We start from the raw sequence: 21,339 nt of genomic DNA, 5'->3' as shown, positions 1-21,339 counted from the left end.
GAAGAGAGAGGGGGTTACAGCTCTCAGGAGAGAAACATCGGAAGCTCATTGGCTTGGAAGAGTGAGGGCCAGTGAGTAGTAGAATGGTGAAGCATTAGTCTACGTCCAAACACAACAAGATCTTGGCAATATCCAGGCTTGGGCTGAAAAGTGGAAAGTAACATTCGCGCCACACAAGTGCCAGGCAGTGACCATCTCCAACAAGAAAGAATCTCACGATCTCCCCTTGACATTCAATGGCATTACCAATGCTGAATTCTCCACTATCAACATCCTGGGGAATTACCATTGACCAGAAACTAGCGAGAAAAAAACTATGGCTGCAAGAGCAGAGGCGAGGAATCTTTTATGTCTTGAGTCTATGAGTTTACCAGTCGAGTAAACACAAATTGCAGGCCTTCATATACACTTATTAGTTGATGCTTGCTATCAATAATGGAGAGAGACAGACATAAGAACAAACTGTGATTGTTTATTGCAACAGAAGACAGAGCACTAAATCCTTGCATGCTCCCACAAACACCTCCAGCTCGAGACTCTCAAGTTAACCAGTAGCCCACACTGTACAATGATTGGTCAGCACTGTCACATGGTGAGTCCACTTGCATTCTTTTAAAGGTACATGGTACTCCACTTTTACCACAGAATCCTGCAGCAAGTAACTCACCTCCTGACCCCCCAAAGCCTGTCCACCATCTACAAGGCACAAGTCAGGAGTGTGATGGAATGCTCCCCACTTGCCTGGATGAGTGCAGCTCCCACAACGCTCCAAAAGCTTGACACCATCCAGGACAAAGCAGCACACTTGATTGGCACCACATCCACATTCACTCTCTCCAATACTGACGCACATTAGCAGCAGTGTATACCATCTACAAGATGCAATGCAGGAGTTCACCAAGGCTCCTTAGACAGCACCTTCCAAACCCACGACCGCTACCATCTGGAAGGACAAGGGCAGCAGGTGCATGGGAACACCACCACCTGGAAGTTCCTCTCCAAGCCACTCACCATCCTGACTTGGAAATATATCACCGTTCCTTCACTGTCACTGGGTCAAAATCCTGGAATGCCCTTCTTAACAGCACTGTGGGTGTACCCACACCACATGGACTGCAGCAGTTCAAGGAGGCAGCTCACCACCACTTTCTCAAGGACAATTAGGGATGGGCAATAAATTCTGGCCTAGCCAGCAATACCCACATCCTGTAAATAAATTTTTAAAATGTTGTGGCACTCCCCATTCCCAGCTTGACCAGCCCCTTCAGAGGATGGATTCTCATGCAAGAAGGGAAGGGCAAAGCACAAAGTGCAACTTAACCCCTTCCCTCCCAAGACACCCTCCTAAGCATCTCATAGGGTGGCATTGACTGATCCCAGCAGCAGGCCCTCAATTCACCATGGAAGAGAGAGTAAAACAATAGAGGACATAACATGGGTTTCTATGACGATGTGACAAAAGAAGGTTTTGCTTTCATGTACTGCATGTTGTCACCAAGCCACACAGCGCTTAATCACCCCAGACCCCAGTCCTGATGTCTGCTGAAGCAGCTGAGGAAGCAGTCATGGTAAAAGAATTGGGCTCTTTCCCCATTGACTGGAGAGAGGGAAGCAGAGGAGAGCCAGTCCAAGTTCCTGCTTCTGCTCATCCTCCAAGAGCCTCTGCTGTGCACTGATAGTGAGCATGCCTGTGGCCCATTAACATCCGATACATGTTATTGTGGTTTATACTTGAATAGGTCATCCATAGTTCCGGCTCACTGCCCAGCCAGTTTTAAAACCCTTCCCTTCACATTTAAATCCCTCCATGGCCTCATCCAGCCCCATAACCCTTTAAGATCACTGCGTTCTTTCAACTCTGGCCCCTTTCGTACCCCCTATTCTCTTCCCCTCCACCATTGATGAAGTTGCTGTCCATTTCCTAAGCTCTAGAATCCCCTCACAGCTTTTCTTTCCCCCTTAAAACCTCCTTCATTCACCAAGCTTTTAGTCACACGTCCTAATACCTCCCTCTATGGCTTGTGTCAATGCTTGTCTGATTACACTTGAGGGGTTTGGCTAAATGTGCCATATAGATGCAAATTGTTTGTTGCTGCTTCGTTAAGTGTACCCGAACCCGAATCCCTAACTCGAAGCAGACAAGAGAGGGAGAGAATGCTCCAGACTTCAAAGAGTTAAAGACCAGGGTTCATTTTGCAGACTGTACATTCAAGTTGATTGTGTTAAACCAGAATCTGGAGTAACAGCTGAGAGACATTAATCAACGCTCTTGGGCTAATCTACACATCAGGCACTCATCATGCAAAAATCAATCCATTTGGTTTCAATAACTTTAGAAATTGGAAGATGCTGCACCAACAATTAAAGAGCAATTATGTCTGCGGCTCTTTGTATTTTGAATGCTTGATCTGCAGCCTTTGTCAGTACCGTGTCCTGAGCTTTGTGAGGTGGCTGTGTATGGGGCGGGGGGGAGGAGGGGGGGGGGAATGGGCAGATGCCATCTGAATGAACAGTTCTGTAGTCCTGCACAAGTTCCCTGCTATTTTAAGACTCTGAACTCACTTCTTGAGTGTTTAGTGTCTCTGAATAAAATATCCTCACCACCATCATCTCTCAATGCCCTCACCTCAACAAGTTGGAGGCAATGTGGACCTTTTTGTTTCCAGAAGCTTCTGGCACAGGAGGCCATTAGGTCCATCCCATCTGTGATAGCTCTTTGCTAGAACAATCCAAAGCCAATCCCACTGCCCCGTGCTCTCCCCACAACACTATATCTTCCTCAGCTTCACTTATTTATTGAATTTTCCCTTAAAAATTGATCTCTCCATCATCCACATATGCTGTGGCGAAACGTTACACATTCCAAAAATTCTCTGCTGAGAAACATCCCCAATTCTCCTCACCCATAGTGACAGTTTAAGACTGACCTTTCTTTCTCGGGATGTAAGCATTGACTGGCAAGGCCAGCATTTGTTACCCATCTCTAACTGCCCTTGGGCTGAGTGCCTTGCTAGGCCATTTCAGAGGGCAGTTAAGAGTCAACCACATTACTGTGGGTCTGGAGTCAATTAGGTCAGACCGGGTGAGGATGGCAGATTTCCTTCCCTAAAGGACATTAGTGAACCAAATGGGGTTTTATAACAATCGATGATAGTTGTCATGGTCACCATTACTGAAGATCATTTTCAATTCCAGATTTATTTATTGAATCTTTATTCCACCAGCTGCCATGGTGGATTTGAACCCATGTCCCCAGAGCATTAACCTGGGCCTCTAGATTACTAGTCCAACCATTGCCCATATTTTCCAAGAGGAAAGACATTTTCACTGGGACATAAGGAGCCCACGCTCTATCAGGACCTCAGCAGCTCAGGCTGTACAGCGGGCAGCCATTCCAATGAGGAGACTCACTTACAGACATTATTTAAAAAAGCACAATCAGCAAAGCTGAGCTCATGGCTGGGCAAAGGCATTGAGGAAGTAGCATTGTACCATTGATGATATTGTCGAGGGGGGGTTCACTGTGGGTGCCATGGCAACTGAGCTGCATTATCCAGTGGATTGGAGGCTACAGCCGCACATGGGGTCCACGTAGTTCAAGGTCAGGTGGACAAGGCCACAAGTAGCAGAGAGCTGGGGGTACTGGCCGAGAGGCAGGAGGTAGACGATGGTACCCTCCCCAGGGGCTATACCCTCCACAGGTCAGCTATCAAATAACCCAATGGGAAAGTGTCCATCCAGTGACCATACCAGAGAGTGCCCATCCGGTCACCTTTAAGGCAAAAGCCCATCCAGTGACCCTAAGGGCCAGTGACCATCCAGTGATCATGCAGGCATGTCCCTATCCGCTGACCCTATGGGTGACTGCCCATCCAATAACCCTACGGGCAAGTTTCAATGGTGGATGCTATTAGTTAATTGTCCATCCAGCAGTTCCACAGGTGTCAGCACAGTACTCGATTGGAAAGAATCTATCTAGGGACTCAATGGACAAGAGTCTGGATAAGATAGTATCTAGCCATAATTCTTTCCCCTTGATGTGCACAGTACTTGGCTCCTGTACACGACAAACTGAAGCCACAGCATCATTGTTCGATACAGAATGGAATAGACTAAAAGTATTCAGACATTTATTATTCACCCTATACAAGTCAGAAGAAGAATAATGAACATTTTCAGGACAGTTAAACATGTACGCAATATCTCCTGGTCTCTGATACCAAAGACCAATTGATTATGGTAGAAGTGAAAATGAGGCAGGAGTGATAAACATTTGATACTCTGGCACTGGAAGATCAAACAATTTCCCTGGAAGCCCCTGGATGTGAATTTTAGCTGGTTGGTTCAGTGCTGGGAATGAATAAATAAAAAGAACTTCAATGTATTGTCTCAGATGTTTTTGTACAGATTCCCTGGGCATATTTGCTTCAAAGGGTTGGCCATTTCCTTCATGTTGTGACTTCTTTCCCAATACCTGATTGGGCAGATGGGTCCTTCTTGACAGAGAGCTGCCTTCAGCACATAGGTTGCCATGCAATTGACTGATCCAAGTTTTCAATATTATTCCCTCTTGGAGACACTTCAAGTCCTCATTGCTCTCTTACTAATATTGTGCTCTGCGAAGACTCCAGCAGCTAGATTTATTGTTTTCTAATTCATAAAGGAATTTTTTTTTTGAGGGGAGGGATGGGTGTGGGGAGTGCAGAGGTGAAGTTTTCTGACTCTATTTCTGGGTTATGGACAGAAAATCGCATGGGCCTTGTGCAGGTTGATCACTCAGGAAAAAGAAGGCAACCAAATCTGGGGAGGTGCAACAATAGCAAACAGGCCTCACTGAAGCCAATCACAACACCCACTATGATGTTCAGAGAGAAGTGAATAAATAGCAAGCCAGTGGCCATTGTCCGCAGGTATGCTTCAACAAAGTCCATTCTGATCCTCTAGTCAATGGCAAGTCTGTCCTGCATCTCTACGCACAAGGAGCTGGGTGAGAGTGGGTGATACTGTTCCAGATGCTTCTGTTCGCGGTGAGGGAGGCGCATGCACATGGAGAAGCGGGTGTTGAGTTTTTTTTCCCAGTAACAGCAGGCAACAATGATGGAAGTCATTCACCTTGCATATGCCGGTGGTCAAGGACCCCAGTGACCTGTAACAAAGTACCACAGCTAAGACAACATGATTACCAGGCAGCAACAACTCGATTCGAACTATAGACGATGTTAAGTCCCCAGCAGTCTCAAAACGACAACATAATCTACTAGGCAAGATAACAGAGGCAAAACCCTTGGGTTCACAGTACAGCTGAAGGCTGCCTCTTCCCTCTGCTTACTCGGTTCACCTCTGAGACAGAAGGTTGTGGGTCTGAATACCACTCCAGGGACTTGAGCACAACAATCTAGGCCAACAGTAGTACTGAGGGAGTGCTGCACTGTCAGGAGGTGTCATCTTTAAGGTGAGGCTGTCTGTCCTCTCAGGGAATGTAAAAGATCCCATGGTGGGATATTTTGAAGAAGAACAGAGGAATTCTCCCTGGTGGCCTGGTCAATATTTATCCCTCAATCAACTTCACTAGAACAGTCCATATCCAAAAGCAGCAAGACCTGGACAATATTCAGGCTTGGGATGACAAGTGGCAAGTAACATTCGCACCACACAAGTGTCAGGCAATGACCATCTCCAGCAGCAGAGAATCTAACCATCACTCCTTGACATTCAAAGGCATTACCATGGCTGAATCCCCCACTATCAACATCCTTGAAAAGAAACTGAACTGGGCCAGCCATATAAATACTGTGGCTACAAGAGCAGGTCAGAGGCTAGGAATCCTGCAGCGAGTAACTCACATCCTGACTCCCCAAAGCCTGTCCACCAACTACAAGGCACAAGTTAGGAGTGTGACGGAATATTCTCCGCTTGCCTGGATGAGCGCAGCTTCAACAACACCCAAGAAGCTCGACACCATCCAAGGCAAAGCAGCCCACTTGATTGACACCCCATCCACAAACATTCACTCCCTCCACCATCAATGTACAGTAGCAGCAGTGTGTACCATCTACAAAATGCACTGCAGCAACTCACCAAGGCTTCTTAGACAGCACCTCCCAAACCCACAACCTGTGCCATCTAAAAGGTCAAAAGCAGCAGATACATGGGAACACCACCATCTGGAAGTTCCCCTCCAAGTCACTCACCATCCTGACTTGGAAATATATCTCCGTTCCTTCACTGTCACTGGGTCAAAATTATGGAACTCCCTTCCTAACAGCACTGTGGGTGTACCTACACCATATGGGCTGCAGCGGTTCAAGAAGGCAGCTCACCACCACCTTCTCAAGGGCAACTAGGGATGGGCAATAAATGCTGGCATAGCCAACGATGCCCACATCTCGTGAATGAATTTTTAAAATATTATCTAGTCATTACCACACTGCTGTTTGTGGGAGCTTGCACAAATTGGCTACCACAGTTCATACATTAAAAGAGAGACCATACTTGAAAAACACTTCAAGACACGTTGGGCATCCTGAGATTATGAAAGATGCGATATAAATGCAATCTTCCTTTTTAACGATGAGCCAATCCTCAAAATTCTGATCCCCATCCACCATTAGCTGAGCAGTAAAGATGTTATGTACTGTTCTCAATGTCCCAGATTTGGGTGTGTGGGGCAGGGGAGGAAGGGCGAAGCAGGGTAAGAAACCAGCTAATATTCCTACTGCTGGTTTCGATGGAGTGACCCCCAAGACCATGGCTTATGTGGACATCAGGCACATAAATAATGCCTCCAGTCTAATGGGAATTTGGGCAGGAGGTCAATGAATCCATCAGGATTTTCCACATTAAAATGGCGTGAAAAATCCCAGTGTGAATTCATATCTACATCGATAAGGAAGAAACAAGCTTGACTGCGATGCTCCCCACAGTTCAGCAGCCTCACACTCATTCTAACGTATGACAGTAATTTTCCAAGATGCACCAAACTTATATAAAAAATACTCTTTGTAACTTTAAAAGGGAACAAAACAATAATCCCACATCTACTCAATGTCCCCTTGCATGATCCCAACCACGCAGGAGGTCGATTTGACCTAGGAGCAGTCTCATTGGAGTCTCTGGCTCCTAATATAAATGGAATCTACAGTATGGAAACAGGTCATTCGGCTCATGGCTCCATGCTGTGTTTATGCTTCACTTGGGCCTCCCTCCATCCTATTTCACCTCACCAAATTTGCACATCCTTCTATTCCTTAATCTCTTGTCTACTTATCTAGCTTAAAAGCATTTATGAAATTCACCTCAACTACTCAAAGAGGTAGCAGGAGCAACATTCTCACCACTTTCTCAGTAAAGTAGTTTCTCCTGAATTCTTCATTCGATTTATCGGTGATTATCTTATATTTATAGTGGCTTGGTAATACAGGACTTGAGTATTACTGAAAAAGAGTCATTTTGTCGAAGCTTTTCGCCTTGCACTCACAAGGACAGATTCGCAAGAATACCAAATTTAAAAAGGAACAACTATTTATACTGTATGATTGGTTGGCCAGTGGACTCTGATTGTTAGAAGTGTTGCCATGGAGAACATAATAGGGAAAGTACTGACTGTGTGCAACAAGCCCGTGCCTACAAAACTCAGAACATAGTGTTCAGCATTAGATGCAATTGCATAGTTGGACAGCACTTGCTAAACAATCCTGACAGTGCTAAGAATTACACTGACACCAATTCAAGGTTATCAGTTGTGCTCACAATGTGGCTCAATTATGCATGCTATAAACTACATATTTTTGCACAGAGTCCTGGACTTTGCAGACAGTAGGAGCATGTCCACGCATTGAGCCTTTTCAACTAAACAAAAGCTTGGGGGGCAATCATTCCCTTTGGGGTTCATTCCCCATGGCAATCAGAATCAAGCCACCTGGTTTGAATTTAAATAAAAGCTTGGCAGTTAACCATTCCCTGGTGCATTCTCCATGGCAACACCTCTACTAGTCAGAGTATGCTTGCCAACCAGTCAGCACCATTTTCTCACGCAGTATAAATTGTTGTTCCCTTGACAACTGGCATTCTTACGAATCTGTCCTGGTGAGTGCAAGACAAAACGCTTCAACAGCATGTTTCTTTTTTCAGCAAAACCTTATATTTATGACCTCTTAGTTTTGGCCTACCCCACAAGTAAAAGCATCTTCTCTATGTCTGCCCTGTCAAACACTTCATAATTTTAAAGGCCTCCATCAGGTCACCCCTCAGTTTTCTCTTTTCTAGAGAAAAGAACACCAGTCTCTTCAATCTTTCCTGATAAGTATTACCTCTCAATTCTGGTATCATCCTTATGAATCCTTTCCTCCCCTTCTCCAGTGCCTCCATATCCTATTGTTAATATGAGGACCAGAGCTGAATACAGCATTCCAAGTTTGGTCTAACCAAGGTTCTGCACAGCCTTAACTCAAATTATCTCCTTTTTAATTTAATTCTACTCACATGACCCTCCTTTTTGGTCCTTTGAAGAACGTTTGGCCAACAAATGCCTTGAATTGAGGACCATTCTGCTACTACTTACATCGAAAGAGTTGTTTCATGACCCGGTAGCAGTTATCAAATAAAGCCTTGGGCCTGATGGACTTCCTCCTGTTTTGTTCATCCATGTCACTAATATGATATAGGATTTCCTCCACTCGCTCGTCTTCAATATTTTCAACCTAAACATTCAATAGAAAAGAGGAGGAATTCACCAAACAATGACAGGGAAGACAATGAATTTGGATAATATTTAAACCACAGTTGAGGTAGGGGTTTCTATTTGTTTTTTCACGGTAGGTGTTCCAGTCGGTTTTACCTAATTAACTGGGTGGTGATCCATAATGCTATATTTCCAACCACTTAGCCTCATCCAATATTACTGTTGGATTTCACACAGGCATCAGCAGTGACCCCCTAAAATTAGACCCCAATGATGTGATCTAGGCCAGTGCTGTCCAACAGAAATTGCTGACAAGCCACAGAGAATGGCTGCAGCCAAACCATTTTAGCCCACGCGCTAGTTTTAGTGGAAAGCACCTTGTACGCAATATAGATAAATATACTTCACATGTGCATACTTAACACATATTATCACTGTTCAGTAAGCAAGGCTGTGAAATACTGTGTCCTTAAAACACTCACCCACTCTTCCTACTTTGCCAACAAACGCACAAAGTAAGTTTAAAATACATTTCCAAACATTGTGTCTCTGAGCATTAAAGTTCACACAGTCAATGTTGCTGTTTGTTCTTCATTTTTATTTACTAGTCAGAAATTTAATTAGTCACATCTGGACTCCCACATGTGGCTTGCAACTAATGTAGTAGACAAAGCTAATCTTAAGGCCTCGGCACTATTACCATCATTATGTCATCCAGTATCAACAGCCTGGGAATCGCCTTTGACCAGAACCTTAACTGGAAGAGTTAAGTAAATACTATGGCTACTAGAGCAGGTCAGAGGCTTCGTTTTCCGCATTGAGTGATTCACCTCCTCACTCCTCAAGCCCAGATTCTGATGGAATATTCCCCACTTTCTCCCAACACTCAAGAAGGTCGAGGCCATCCAGGACAAAGCAATCTGCTCGGTTTTTTAAAAATACATTATTTTATGGATATGGGTGTCACTGGCTAGGCCAGCATTTATTATCCATCCCTAATTGTCCTTAAGAAGGTGGTGGTGAGCTGCCTTCCTGAACCCCTGCAGTCCATGTGGTATAGGTACACCCACAGTGCTGTTAGGAAAGGAGTTCCAGTTTTTTGACCCAGCGACAGCGAAGGAACAGTGATATCATTCCAAATCAGTATCATATGTGGCTTGGAGGGGAACTTGCAGGTGGTAGTGTTCCCATGCATCTACTGCTCTTGTCCTTCTAGGCCGTAGAGGTCATGGGTTTGGAAGGTGCTGTCTAAGGAGACTTGGTGAGTTGCTGCAGTGTATCTTGTAGATGGTACACACTGCTGCAACTGTGCGTTGGTGGTGGAGGAAGTGAATGTTTAAGATGGTGGGATGGAGTGCCAATCAAGCGGACTGCTTTCTTCTGGATAGTTTCAAGCATTTTGAGTGTTGTTGGAGCTGCACTCATCCAGGCAGGTGGAGAGTATACCATCGCATTCCTGACTTGTGTCTTGTAGATGGTGGACAGACTTTGGGGAGTCAGGAGGTGAGTTACTCACCACAGGATTCCTGGCCTCTGACCTGCTCTTGTAGCCACAGTACTTATATGGCTAGTCCAGTTCAGTTTCTGGTCAATGGTAACCCCCAGAATATTGATAGTGGGGGATTCAATGATGGTAATGGCATTGAATGTCAAGGGGAGATAGTCATATCCTCTGTTGTTGGAGATGGTAGTTGCTTGCCACTTGTGTGGCACAAATGTTACTTGCCACTTGTCAGCCCAAGCCTGGACATTGTCCAGGTCTTGTTGCATTTGGAAATGGACTGCTTCAGTATCTGAAGAATTGCAAATGGTCCTGAGCATCCCCACTTCTGGCCGTATGATATTGGCACCGTATACACTGGCTAAGCATCCACTCCTTCCTTCAACAGAATGCCATGGCTATAGTGTGTACTGTCTACAAAATGCACTGCATTAACTTGCCAAGGTTTCTTGAGTAACATGTTCAAAACACGTGACCTCTACTACCCCCAGGGACAAGGGCAGCAGGCACATGGGAATACCACCATCTGCAAGTTCCCCGCCAAATCACACACCATTCGGACTTGGAACTATCTCGCTGTTTCCTCATCTTCCATTGATTTGTAACTCCCTCCCTAACAGCACTGTGGGCGTACCAACACCAGATGGACTGCAGTGGTTCAAGAAGGCAGCTCACCACCACCTTCTCAAGGACAGTTAGGAATGGACAATAAAAGCTGGTCTTGCCAGTGACACCGACATCCTGAAAATTATATACATTTTAAAGGCTCATGCTAGATAGTTACATTAGTGCAGCCCTTGGTCATCCACCCACTCTTATAAAATGGTTGTCCAAGGTTGGAAGGAAACGTTAAAGAGTAAGATTTGAAGCAGTATTTTGAGGCCTTCCCTGAACTTCTAAATTTGTTCCTTTTTCAGGTTGGTGGGGATGTTTTCTGGAGGCATAGTGGACATTGTCACTGGACTAGTAATCCAGAGACCCAGGGTAATGCTCTGGGGACCCGGGTTTGAATCCCACCATGGCAAACGATAGACTGAGCCAAGCGATCCCACAACCAATGGATCAGACCTAAGCTTTGCAGTCCTGTCACATCCAGTCTTGAATGGTGGTGGACACTCACTGGAGGAGGAGTAGGCTCCACAAATATCCCCATCCTCAATGATGGAGGAGCCCAGCACATCAGTGCAAAAGATAAGGCTGAAGCATTGCTACAATCTTCAGCAGAAGTGCCGAGTGGATGATCCATCTCAGCCTCCTCCAGAGGTCCCCAGCATCACAGATACCAGTCTTCAGCCAATTCAATTCACTCCATGTGATATCAAAAAATGGCTGAAGGCACTGGATACTGCAAAGGCTATGGGCCCTGACAATATTCCAGCAATAGTACTGAAGACTTGTGCTCCAGAACTTGCTGCGCCCCTAGCCAAGTTGTTCCAGTACAGCTACAACACTGGCATCTACCCAGCAATGTGGAAAATTGCCCAAGTATGTCCTGTACACAAAAAGCAGGACAAATCAAACCCGGCCAATTACCACCCCATCAGTCTACTTTCGATCATCAGTTAAGGGATGGAAGGGGTCATCAACAGTGCTATCAAGTGGCACTTGCTTAGCAATAAGCTGCTCACTGACGCTCAGTTTGGGTTCCGCCAAGGCCACTCAGCTCCTGATCTCATTACAGTCTTGATTCAAATATGGACAAAAGAGCTGAACTCCCAAGGTGAGGTGAGAGTGACTATCCTTGACATCAAGGCCGCATTTGACCAAGTGTGGCATCAAGGAGCCTGAGCAAAACTGGAGTTAATGGGAATTGAGGGAAAATTCTCCACTGGTTGGAGCCATACCTAGCACAAAGGAAGATGGTTGTGGTTGTTGGAAGTCAATCATCTCAGCTCCAGGACATCACTGCAGGAGTTCCTCAGAGTAGTGTCCTGAGCCCAACCATCTTCAGCTGCTTCATTAATGACCTTCCATCATAAGGTCTGAAGTGGGGATGTTCGCTGATGATTGCACAATGTTCAGCACCTCAGATACAGGAGTAATCCATGTCCAAATGCAGCAAGACCTGGACAATATCCAGGCTTGGGCTATCAAGTGGCAAGTAATGTTCGCACCACACAACTGCCAGGCAACAAGAGGGAAATTAACCATCACCCCCTTGATGTTCAATAGCATTACCATCACTGAATCCCTCACGATCAAATTCCTAGGGGTTACCATTGATCAAAAACTGAACTGGACTAGCCATATAAATACTGTGGCTACAAGAGCAGGTCAGAGGCTAGGAATCCTGCAGTGAGTAACTCACCTCCTGACTCCCCAAAGCCTGTCCACCATCTACAAGGCACAAGTCAGGAGTGTGATGGAATACTCTCCCCTTGCCTGGATGAGTGCAGCTCCAACAACACTCAAGAAGCTTGACACCATCCAGGGCAAAGCAGCCTGCTTGATTGGCACCCCATCCACAAACATTTACTCCCTCCACCACCGACGCACCGTAGCAGCAGTGTGTACCACCTACAAGATACACTGCAGGAATTCACCAAGGCTCCTTGGACAGCACCTTCCAAACTGACACTGCCCTCCAGAAGGACAAGGGCAGCAGATACATGGGAACACCATCACCTGGAAGTTCCCCTCCAAGTCACTCACCATCCTGACTTGGAAATATATCTCTGCTCCTTCGCTGTCGTTGGGTCAAAATCCCAGAACTCCCTTCCTAACAGCACTGTGGGTGTACCTACACTACATGGACTGAAGTGGTTCAAGAAAGCAGCTCACCACCACCTTCTCAGGGGCAAATAGGGATGGGTAATAAATGCTGGCCCAGCCGGCAAAGTCCACATCCAGTGAACGATTAAAAAAAATCTTTCAGCCATATTATTACATTATTAAATGGAATTTAAATGTAATCATGTTATTAAAAAATGGATTTTCCAAATGGGAATCTGCCTTTAGTCATGAGTTCTCGTTCAGAGGAAGAACAGAAAAGGGTCTGGTCTCAAATTCTTTCCCACCTACCACCCCCAAACCCAGCTCCTCCTTCCGGATCTGCTGCAATATTATGAAGAGGCGTGGCAAACCTTCTTCATAGAAACATAGGACTGACAGGCAGGAGTAGGCCATTCAGCCCTTCGAGCCTGCTCCCCCATTCAATAAGATCACGACTGATCTGGTTTGTGGTCTCAACTCCACTTTCTTGTCTACCCCACTATAACCCTGGACTCCCTTGTCTATCAAAAATCTGTCTAACTCTGCCTTGAATAAATTCAATGACACAACCTCACTGCTTACTGGGGAAGAGAATTCCACAGACTAATGGCCCTTTGAGAGGAAAAAAATCCTCCTCATTTCCGTCTTAAATGGTAGACCCCTTATTCTTACAGTGTGCCCTGGTTCTAGTGTCTTCACTACCATCCCATTCTGCACCACCCTCCCCATTAGCAGCCATCAGAGAAGTCCAAATCCAGTTGGTACCAAGACTACCGTACCCAACTAACTGGCTAATATTCAAATGTACATTCTTTTCTTTGTCTAACCCAAATTATCTAAAAATTTTCTATTCAACTGCACACAACCTTATATTTTTTTCAGTTAAAGCCCACCTCCCATGGAATTTCCCATCATCTCAAGTGTCCATTTAAATGCCAGTCTGCTTTATTCAACAACAATCTGCATTCACAAAGAGCCTCTAATCATTAGGAAATCATCCCAAGTCGCTTCATAGGAGCCTTATCAAACAAAATCAGACTCAAGCCACATAAGGAGATATTAGGTCAGAAATTCAAAAACTTGGTCAAAGAAATTGAGGAGTATTCAAAAGAGGAAGGGAGAGGTGGAGGTGTTTAGGGAGGGAATTTCAGAGCTTTGGGCCTGGGTATCTGAAGGCACCTCTACAATAGAAATCCAGAATCAGGAGCAAGAGGGAGGTCTTGTAGCTCAATAGGTAGTGCCCCCTGACACTAAGACAGAAGCTCCAGGATCAAGTCCTACTCTGGAGCTTGCTGGCCACAGGAGGAGTGCTCAGGGCATGGTCCAAACAGGTTGATAATCAGTCTGATAATGGTGGCGTGATTAAAATTAGGGATGCACAAAAGGCAAGGATTGCAGATACTTCAGAGCAGATAACAGAGAGGATGTGGGAAGTTTGGAAAACAAGGATAGCGAGCATAAAGGTCAGCTGGACTTGGTGCCAGTTAGGATACGAGGAGCAGAGTTTCGGACAAGTTCAGGTGTACAGAGGGCACAAGATGTTGTACCTTCCAGATAAGTACCACTTTGTCGTATTTGGAGCCTATCACGAGACACCGTTTTACCTTTGAGGCAGAGCTTACCATTTCTTCCACATCCATCCTCAAATAACTGAACAGTGTGGAAATACCCTCCACGTAAGTTCTGGATGGGTGTTTTTTCGGGAGAACTTCAAGGACTGTCTCCAGGACTTGAGAATTGATATAAACCCATAACAATTTCAGGTCTATTTCAGTAAAACTTCTGTTTTGCTATGCAGAATGAAAGAAGAAAGATATTACATTGGAGGTAAACCAAATGATGTACATCCACACCTTCTAATTCACTCTAATTTCTCAACTACCCCATACATGCACATGCCTCGTTGTTTAGTTTCCTGGGATGTTGTGTGTCCAACTGGATAAGCGTGTGGGACAGCCAGAGAAGAAAAGCCCAAAGGTTCCCGGCACAGACACGATGGGATGAATGGCCTCCTTCTGTGCTGTAACAATTCTATGGGCGGAATCTTCTTGTCAATTCAGTGGCGGGCGCGGAAGTGGGAGTGTTTCCGGCTGCATGGGAGGCAGGACTGCTGACCTGTGATCTCGCGCTGTTCAGCTTATTAAATATGCATCTGAGAGGGGCTTGCCAAAATCTCACAGTGGAGGCTGCCCCTGCCATTATCTCCTGGGGATGAAGGTCCAGGCACCATAGTTAAAGGGCACGCAGACAGCCTGCACTATCGCTTCCATCTTTGCCTAGCCACTGCTCCACCCTTCCCCATTAACCCTTCCTTGGTCATCCTCCACGCAATGTGTGCTGCTCACCCAGTCTCCAACTTTAGGCTGGTATTTACAACGCTCCCCAAAGCGGGTAATATTGTGACAGCTCACCGTTAATCATGGAAGATCTACCTCACCAGGTGCACGCCGCTTATATACAGTCGTAAAAGTGAATGTTCCAATTTCTCGCTGGCGGGGAAACTTATTTCCGACGAGGTGGCCTTTTAATGAGCATGCATGATGTGCTAATGCATGCAAAAGGGCTTCCTGACATTGTTTTTTTCAGAAAGCTCAACACATCTATAACCTGCCTTGCAATTCTGGAGAACAGAATTCCAGCAGTTCATCCCCACGTTGCGAAACTGATTTTGGGCTTCACTCCAAATTAAGCCTCCCACCTACTGCCTGCTCGCTGCTGCAGGTGGGACCGGAAGATTCCACCCTATGATTCTACAGGGGCTTAAAGCAACAAAGACTGGCTCTCCTCCTGCCCTCTGGACTCAAACATCCTCTCTCACAAAACGGGACCCTCAGGTGGGATGGAAGGCCCAGTGTGGCCGTGTTTATATTGTATATTGGAAAAGCACCTCATCCCTGGTTGGAAAATGGAGTCCAAGGGGCCGATTTTGTATTCCGAATGCCAAGCTGTGGGATTAACACCCTATTCCCCATTCCTCACCTCTACAATATAAATCCAAAATCAGGAGCAAAAACTACATGCATTTCCTGCAGTGATTCCACAGTCAGTGCAAGTTAATGAGCACCCAACAAATCATTGCCTTAAATGACTTAAGGGACTGCCAAAGGGAGCTCAATTTCTAATCCTTGTATTTATAATCAGACTGTATCATGTCAAAATCCTTCAGAGTGCTTTAGACATTAATTTAATTAACTAAAATAATTAAATGCTGATTATTAATATGGCAGCAAGTGCTGGAGATCAGAGAGACTACACAGAGACAGATCAATGGCATATCTTGGTTTGGTTTTTATATTCCTATTTCTGTTCCTTTTTAAAAAGAGAAGTGTCTCTTTCTCAAATAAAGTCTGGAGTACAAATTCCTCTGTTCACGTATATGTAGTGAAGTTGTAAATCAGCAGCATAATGGTACTGTTACTGGACTAGTAATTGGGAGGCCTGAACTAATCATCCAGAGACAGGAGTTCAAATCCAACCATAGCAGCTGGGATTTAACTATTAAATTTGGAATAAAATACTTAATAATCATCATGAAATTACCAGATTGTTGTAAAAGAAAAAAGCCATCTGGCTCAGTAATGTCCTTTAGGGAAGGAAATCTGCTGTCCTTACTCGGTCTGGTCTTTTTGTGACTCCAGACCCACAGCAATGTGGTTGACGCTTAACTGGCCCCCAAAATGGCACTTAGTTTGAGGGCAATTAGGGATAGACAATAAATGCTGACCTTTCATTTAATGAAAATTAACACATGTATGTGTATACACATACAAAAAATATATATTCTTTTTATTTATTCTTTCACGGGATGTGGGTGTCGCTGGCAATGCCAGCATTTGTTGCCCATCCCTAATTGCTCTTGAACTGAGTGACTTGCTGCGCCATTTCAGAGGGCAGTTAGGAGTCAATCACATTGCTGTGGATCTGGAGTCACATATCAGTCAGACCAGGTAAGGATGGCAGACTTCCTTCCCTAAAGGACATGAGTGGACCAGATGGGTTTTTACAACAATCGATGATAGTTGTCATGGTCACCATTACTGATATTAGCTTTCAATTTCAGAATGATTTTTTATTAATTGAATTGAAATTCCACCAACTGCTGTGGTGGGATTGGAATCTAAGTCCCCAGAGTATTAGCCTGGTCCTCTGGATTACAAGTCCAGTGACATTACCACTGCACCATCATTTCCTCACACATTCTGTGCCACAGAGTAAGATGAGAACACCTCAAGTTGGGCCCTGGGTAATTCTGCACAGGGGTGTTGTAGGGTGTGTGTGAGGGTTGTAGTTAGTTGGCAAAGGGAAGAAATGGGAAGTGTCCCCAACACAACTTGTGTATCCTTCAGAGCAGCAGAAGGACTGGTTGGCCTCTTCTCCAACAAAGGACTCATGCCCCAGAGAGAGCCTCAGTTAAATAGGAAATGGGATGGAAAAAAGCAATAAACTTGTTGTATTCAAACCTACCATGCGGGTAACATTTATTGTTCGATAAATATCTTCATAGTGGACGTTCACAGAGTAGTTAATTGGAAAGTTATCCTTCTGTAAATAAATCACAATCAACTATTAAATACTTGTTGCAAGCCCTTAATTTAGTTTTCCAACTCTGCTCAGTACACTACTGTTGTTAACCCAAGACCGAGATCTTTCACCTCAGCGCAACCTCCGTCCTCAAGCTAGGTAACCGAGTCCTCAGTTGTTTTACACCAACATCCATTTGTGCTCAGCTAACATTGAACACGCTTGCTCTGGGCAGCTGTCTCCAAGTGTGTTTCTTCATCACAAACCATTTGTGTGAATTCCCAATGATTACCTGGAATCCAATTCTCAGGATTAATTCCAAAACTGTGGAATCTCAAACACGCAACTTACATCGACATGAAACCTGCCTTCTGCTGAACAGCAAATGAGCAGGATCCCTAAACCTCTCACCTCATAATGTCGGCCAGCGGAAATATGCCTACTTCCAACCTCAAAGCCACCATTAAATGTCAGTACAGGGAAACTAACTCCTTCATTCTAGCCCTGATATGTCAGGCTGGGTAACGATGAAGTGGCCCTCATCCCCAATCCACCTTAGCTGGAAAGTATGCTTTGTCCAGACATCAGGAGTTCCAGGACCAAGTTCAGCTTTGATGGCTCCCACGTTCAAGTGGCTACCAACATGAGAGAAAGATGGACAATAGAGTAGGTACGGCAAGACCGTTGGAAACCATAGAACTGTACCCTAGCAAGAGGCAGGGTCATTAGGAGATGAGAGCAAAAGGTTGGAAAGGGGTTAAAGTAAAGGGGATGTAATTCCATGATAGACCAATGGATTTGACTGTTTCCCTAGCTGCCGAATTTTGGAACTAGTAAGTCTATAGAAGTCTCAGCAAAACACATGCACCACTTACCATATACCTGACCCGCTGTCTGTACTGCAGTTTACTATGTAGCTCCTCCAAATGTATGCACATTGAGTCCACAGTGGCAAGTACTCCAAGAAGACTGAAATCTGCAGGAAGAGAGGTGAGATACTATGAGAAATCGCACTAACTCCAAGGAAACCCAGAGTCAAACATTGGTAATCAAACTGACCCAACTGCTCTAACCCAATTAACTGAATCAGCACACTCTGTTCTAACCCGACTGAACCTAGCTCGTCCTCTAACTCTCTCACTGTGACGTCCAGTGGTAGGTTGAATAAGCAGTGTTGTGCTACTTTGCATGGTCGATAATTGCAAACGTTCATCACTGAGCACAGAATTTACTCTTCACTAACTTCCACTTATTTCCTCTGCTCCTGATTTACTTTGAAGTAATCATCAGAGTTTACTTTGGCTTTACTTAAATTGTTATATTAATCAATGAGTTTAACCCTCAACCTTCGCATTCCCAGACTGTAAATCCACAGGCTGAAGGAAACTCTCAGAATATGTGTGGATGAAAGGAAAGTTGCCTCATGTTCTTTCCCTTTTTACACTCTTAGCTGAAACTTTGACTTATTTTTAACTAAGATTGCCAGTTTTGTCCCAGAGACTCACACCAATAATTGAATGTCGCCATTGCAAGTGCCCCAGCCAGAAGACAGGAAAGAAATATATATATATTGGAAACTTCATAAAATTATTTTTATTTTAGAAATTGACAAGGCTTCACCCTGACTAGTCATGACTCATACCAGAGGAATTTCTAACCTTCAGAAACCAGTAGGGACCTCGTTAACAAAAACAAAAATTGCTGGAAAAGCTCAGCAAGTCTGACAGCATCTGTGGAGAGAAAGACAGAGTTAATGTTGAGTCCATATTACTCATCTTCAGGGACCTCATTATCTTTAAAGAGGTGCTAATGCCTTCTGTGATGGCCATCAATCAAGTTCCAAAGAACTGCACCAACCCTCTTTACATTTGAGGCAGAGCTCCAGCCAATAGAGACAGTATGTCTGCAAAGGACAAAAGTGACCCTGATTCTCTAAATACTTCAAGATTCAAGACCTGGGAAAATATATCCTTTGTTCAACACCCAGAAGAAATGGGAAGTATGTCACATGACCACCCCCAAGCTGCTAGAACCTGTAATATTGCTGTGTGGAACTGAATACAGGCAGTCTACCATTTTATCATCTGACAGGTAGCAGCAGAAAGAGCTCTGTCCAGGTAAAGTGCCTGGCCCTCATCTACACTGTGAATACTGGAACATTGGAACTTCTGTATCTGTGCCTTCAAGACTAATTCATCTCTATGTGCCTTCTTCCATCGTGGAAGTCCTCGCTTCTAGAAAGTCAGATCACCTGCAACAGTTTCAACCTGCTAACCTCTGGAGGAATGCGCCGCAGAACTTTTGATTCTGGACTCGACTCAAATGAAACCATAACCCTTATTTTTATTGTGATTTTGCCCTGTACCTCTTTCTTTCCCTTATCTCTTTTATTATAGGAGTGCAAAAAGGGGCAGTCATTGTGAAACTCCTTTCCCGCATTTTGTGTGTGTGTAAAATAAACCAACCCTCTCATTTTACCTTATCTTGAGTTTGCTGTGTTTATTAATATTAATATTAATATTGGATCACTTTGAACTGAAGGGTTGGGGAAACCATGCCTCCACTTATAAAAGTGGGAAATTAAAAATCAAAAACACCTTTCTGTTTATAGACGGGTAGTGAGAGGAGAAATCAGGGCTCTTTAAATTACTTCCCCCTCCGGTCCATAACACAAGTGATAGGAATTGTTCCAGAGGCAGCAGGAGTTTAAGATTCATTTCCTGGACACGGCAGCAAACAACTCCAGGCGAAATATTAAAAGGTGTGTTAAAAATAAATTATGGGCTAAATCTTGTGAGGAGTGGCACTCATTGTCGGATTGTTACTCTGCTCCTTACTACTTACCTTACACTGGAGATCCACATTTCTCACCTGGACGTCCAAACTGGGCCTCCTGAGAAATGTGGATCATACCTGTGTCTGAAGTCCTTCCCTCATAATGCAGGCGCGTAAAGGGGAAGCCAAGTCAAGCTCCCTTTTTACAGTATTATCTGCCACATTCTGGTGAGATTAAATGTCCCAAAGTCACTTTGAGAAAGGCGGTCGAGGGGGCAGTCGGTGGTGGGGGGAATTCAGATATAGTCGGAGGGTAGTCAAGGGGCAATCAGGCGGGGAGGGGGAATAGTCAGGGGTGGGGAGGTTGTAGTTGGGGAGTGGAGGCTGTGGCTGGGTGGTAGAGGTAGTTGGGGTGTAGTCAGGTTGGTGCGATGGTCGGGAGGGTAGTTGGGGGGATGGTTTCAGAGGGAAGTCGGGAAGGAGTCGGGGGGTGATCAGGATTCAGTTACCCTGGAGTTAGACTGGTTTTAATCCTCCTAACTTTTCCTGGGTAACTATTCTGCTAAATAATTCGGAACCATCCAAAGTCTCCGACTTTAAATCAGAGTTTCAGAGAGTTCTGAACGCAGGATAACTGACAGTGGAAGTTGGGAATTCCCGGGCAGTTCCCACAGACTCCTTACATCAGAGCTTCCAAGGGGTCCACAGCGCATCTTCCAGGCTACTTCCGGGGTACAACCATCCAGAGACTGGAAGCTCTGGGCCTGTGAGTTTTTTTCAGTTTCTGTGAACAGTGAGTTGCTAAAGTAGTCGAAATATTTGATGGAGTGAGCAGTTGGAGGCAGGTCATTTGATGCAACCTTCAGGAATACGTCATATCAGTGTTGGCGATCCTAGGTAGGAAGTCACAACTTCAAACCAGCCTGACAGCTCCCTGACCCAGAAAGCCTGCAGTCTGGCTACACAGCTTCCCTCAGTCATTGGTGTTGCTAGGGCCAACCAGCAGTCGGGCCTGTTGAAGGTCCCTGCTGTTTCCTACAGAGCTGTTCTGGGACTCAGGGGATCTATTCCCAAGAGCAGCCTATCAGATCAAGGCAGTCATTACAGAGTTCTGGTAATGGATTCTGGTAACCAGATGGTTTTGTTGTAA

At 45.0% G+C, this 21,339-nt stretch overlaps 1 protein-coding gene across 2 annotated transcripts in view; it reads right to left on the bottom strand.

Moving 5' to 3' along the window:
- Positions 1-4,113: 4,113 nt before the first annotated feature.
- The window catches only part of il34 (interleukin 34), a 47,054-nt gene continuing 29,828 nt past the window's right edge, over positions 4,114-21,339 (bottom strand). For both annotated transcript variants that reach the window (XM_041192102.1, XM_041192101.1), the window contains exons 3-7: positions 18,290-18,390; positions 17,358-17,435; positions 14,516-14,683; positions 8,561-8,699; positions 4,114-5,146 (exon numbers count right to left, since the gene is read on the bottom strand). In XM_041192102.1, the coding sequence (XP_041048036.1) occupies positions 5,130-5,146; positions 8,561-8,699; positions 14,516-14,683; positions 17,358-17,435; positions 18,290-18,390 (503 nt within the window). In that variant the 3' untranslated portion in view covers positions 4,114-5,129. The remainder of the gene's footprint in view (positions 5,147-8,560; positions 8,700-14,515; positions 14,684-17,357; positions 17,436-18,289; positions 18,391-21,339) is intronic.

This window comes from Carcharodon carcharias, chromosome 7, assembly GCF_017639515.1.
Source record: "Carcharodon carcharias isolate sCarCar2 chromosome 7, sCarCar2.pri, whole genome shotgun sequence".
NCBI lineage: Eukaryota > Metazoa > Chordata > Chondrichthyes > Lamniformes > Lamnidae > Carcharodon > Carcharodon carcharias.
Note: the sequence above shows the minus strand (reverse complement) of the source record. Positions and strands in the feature narration are given on the sequence as shown.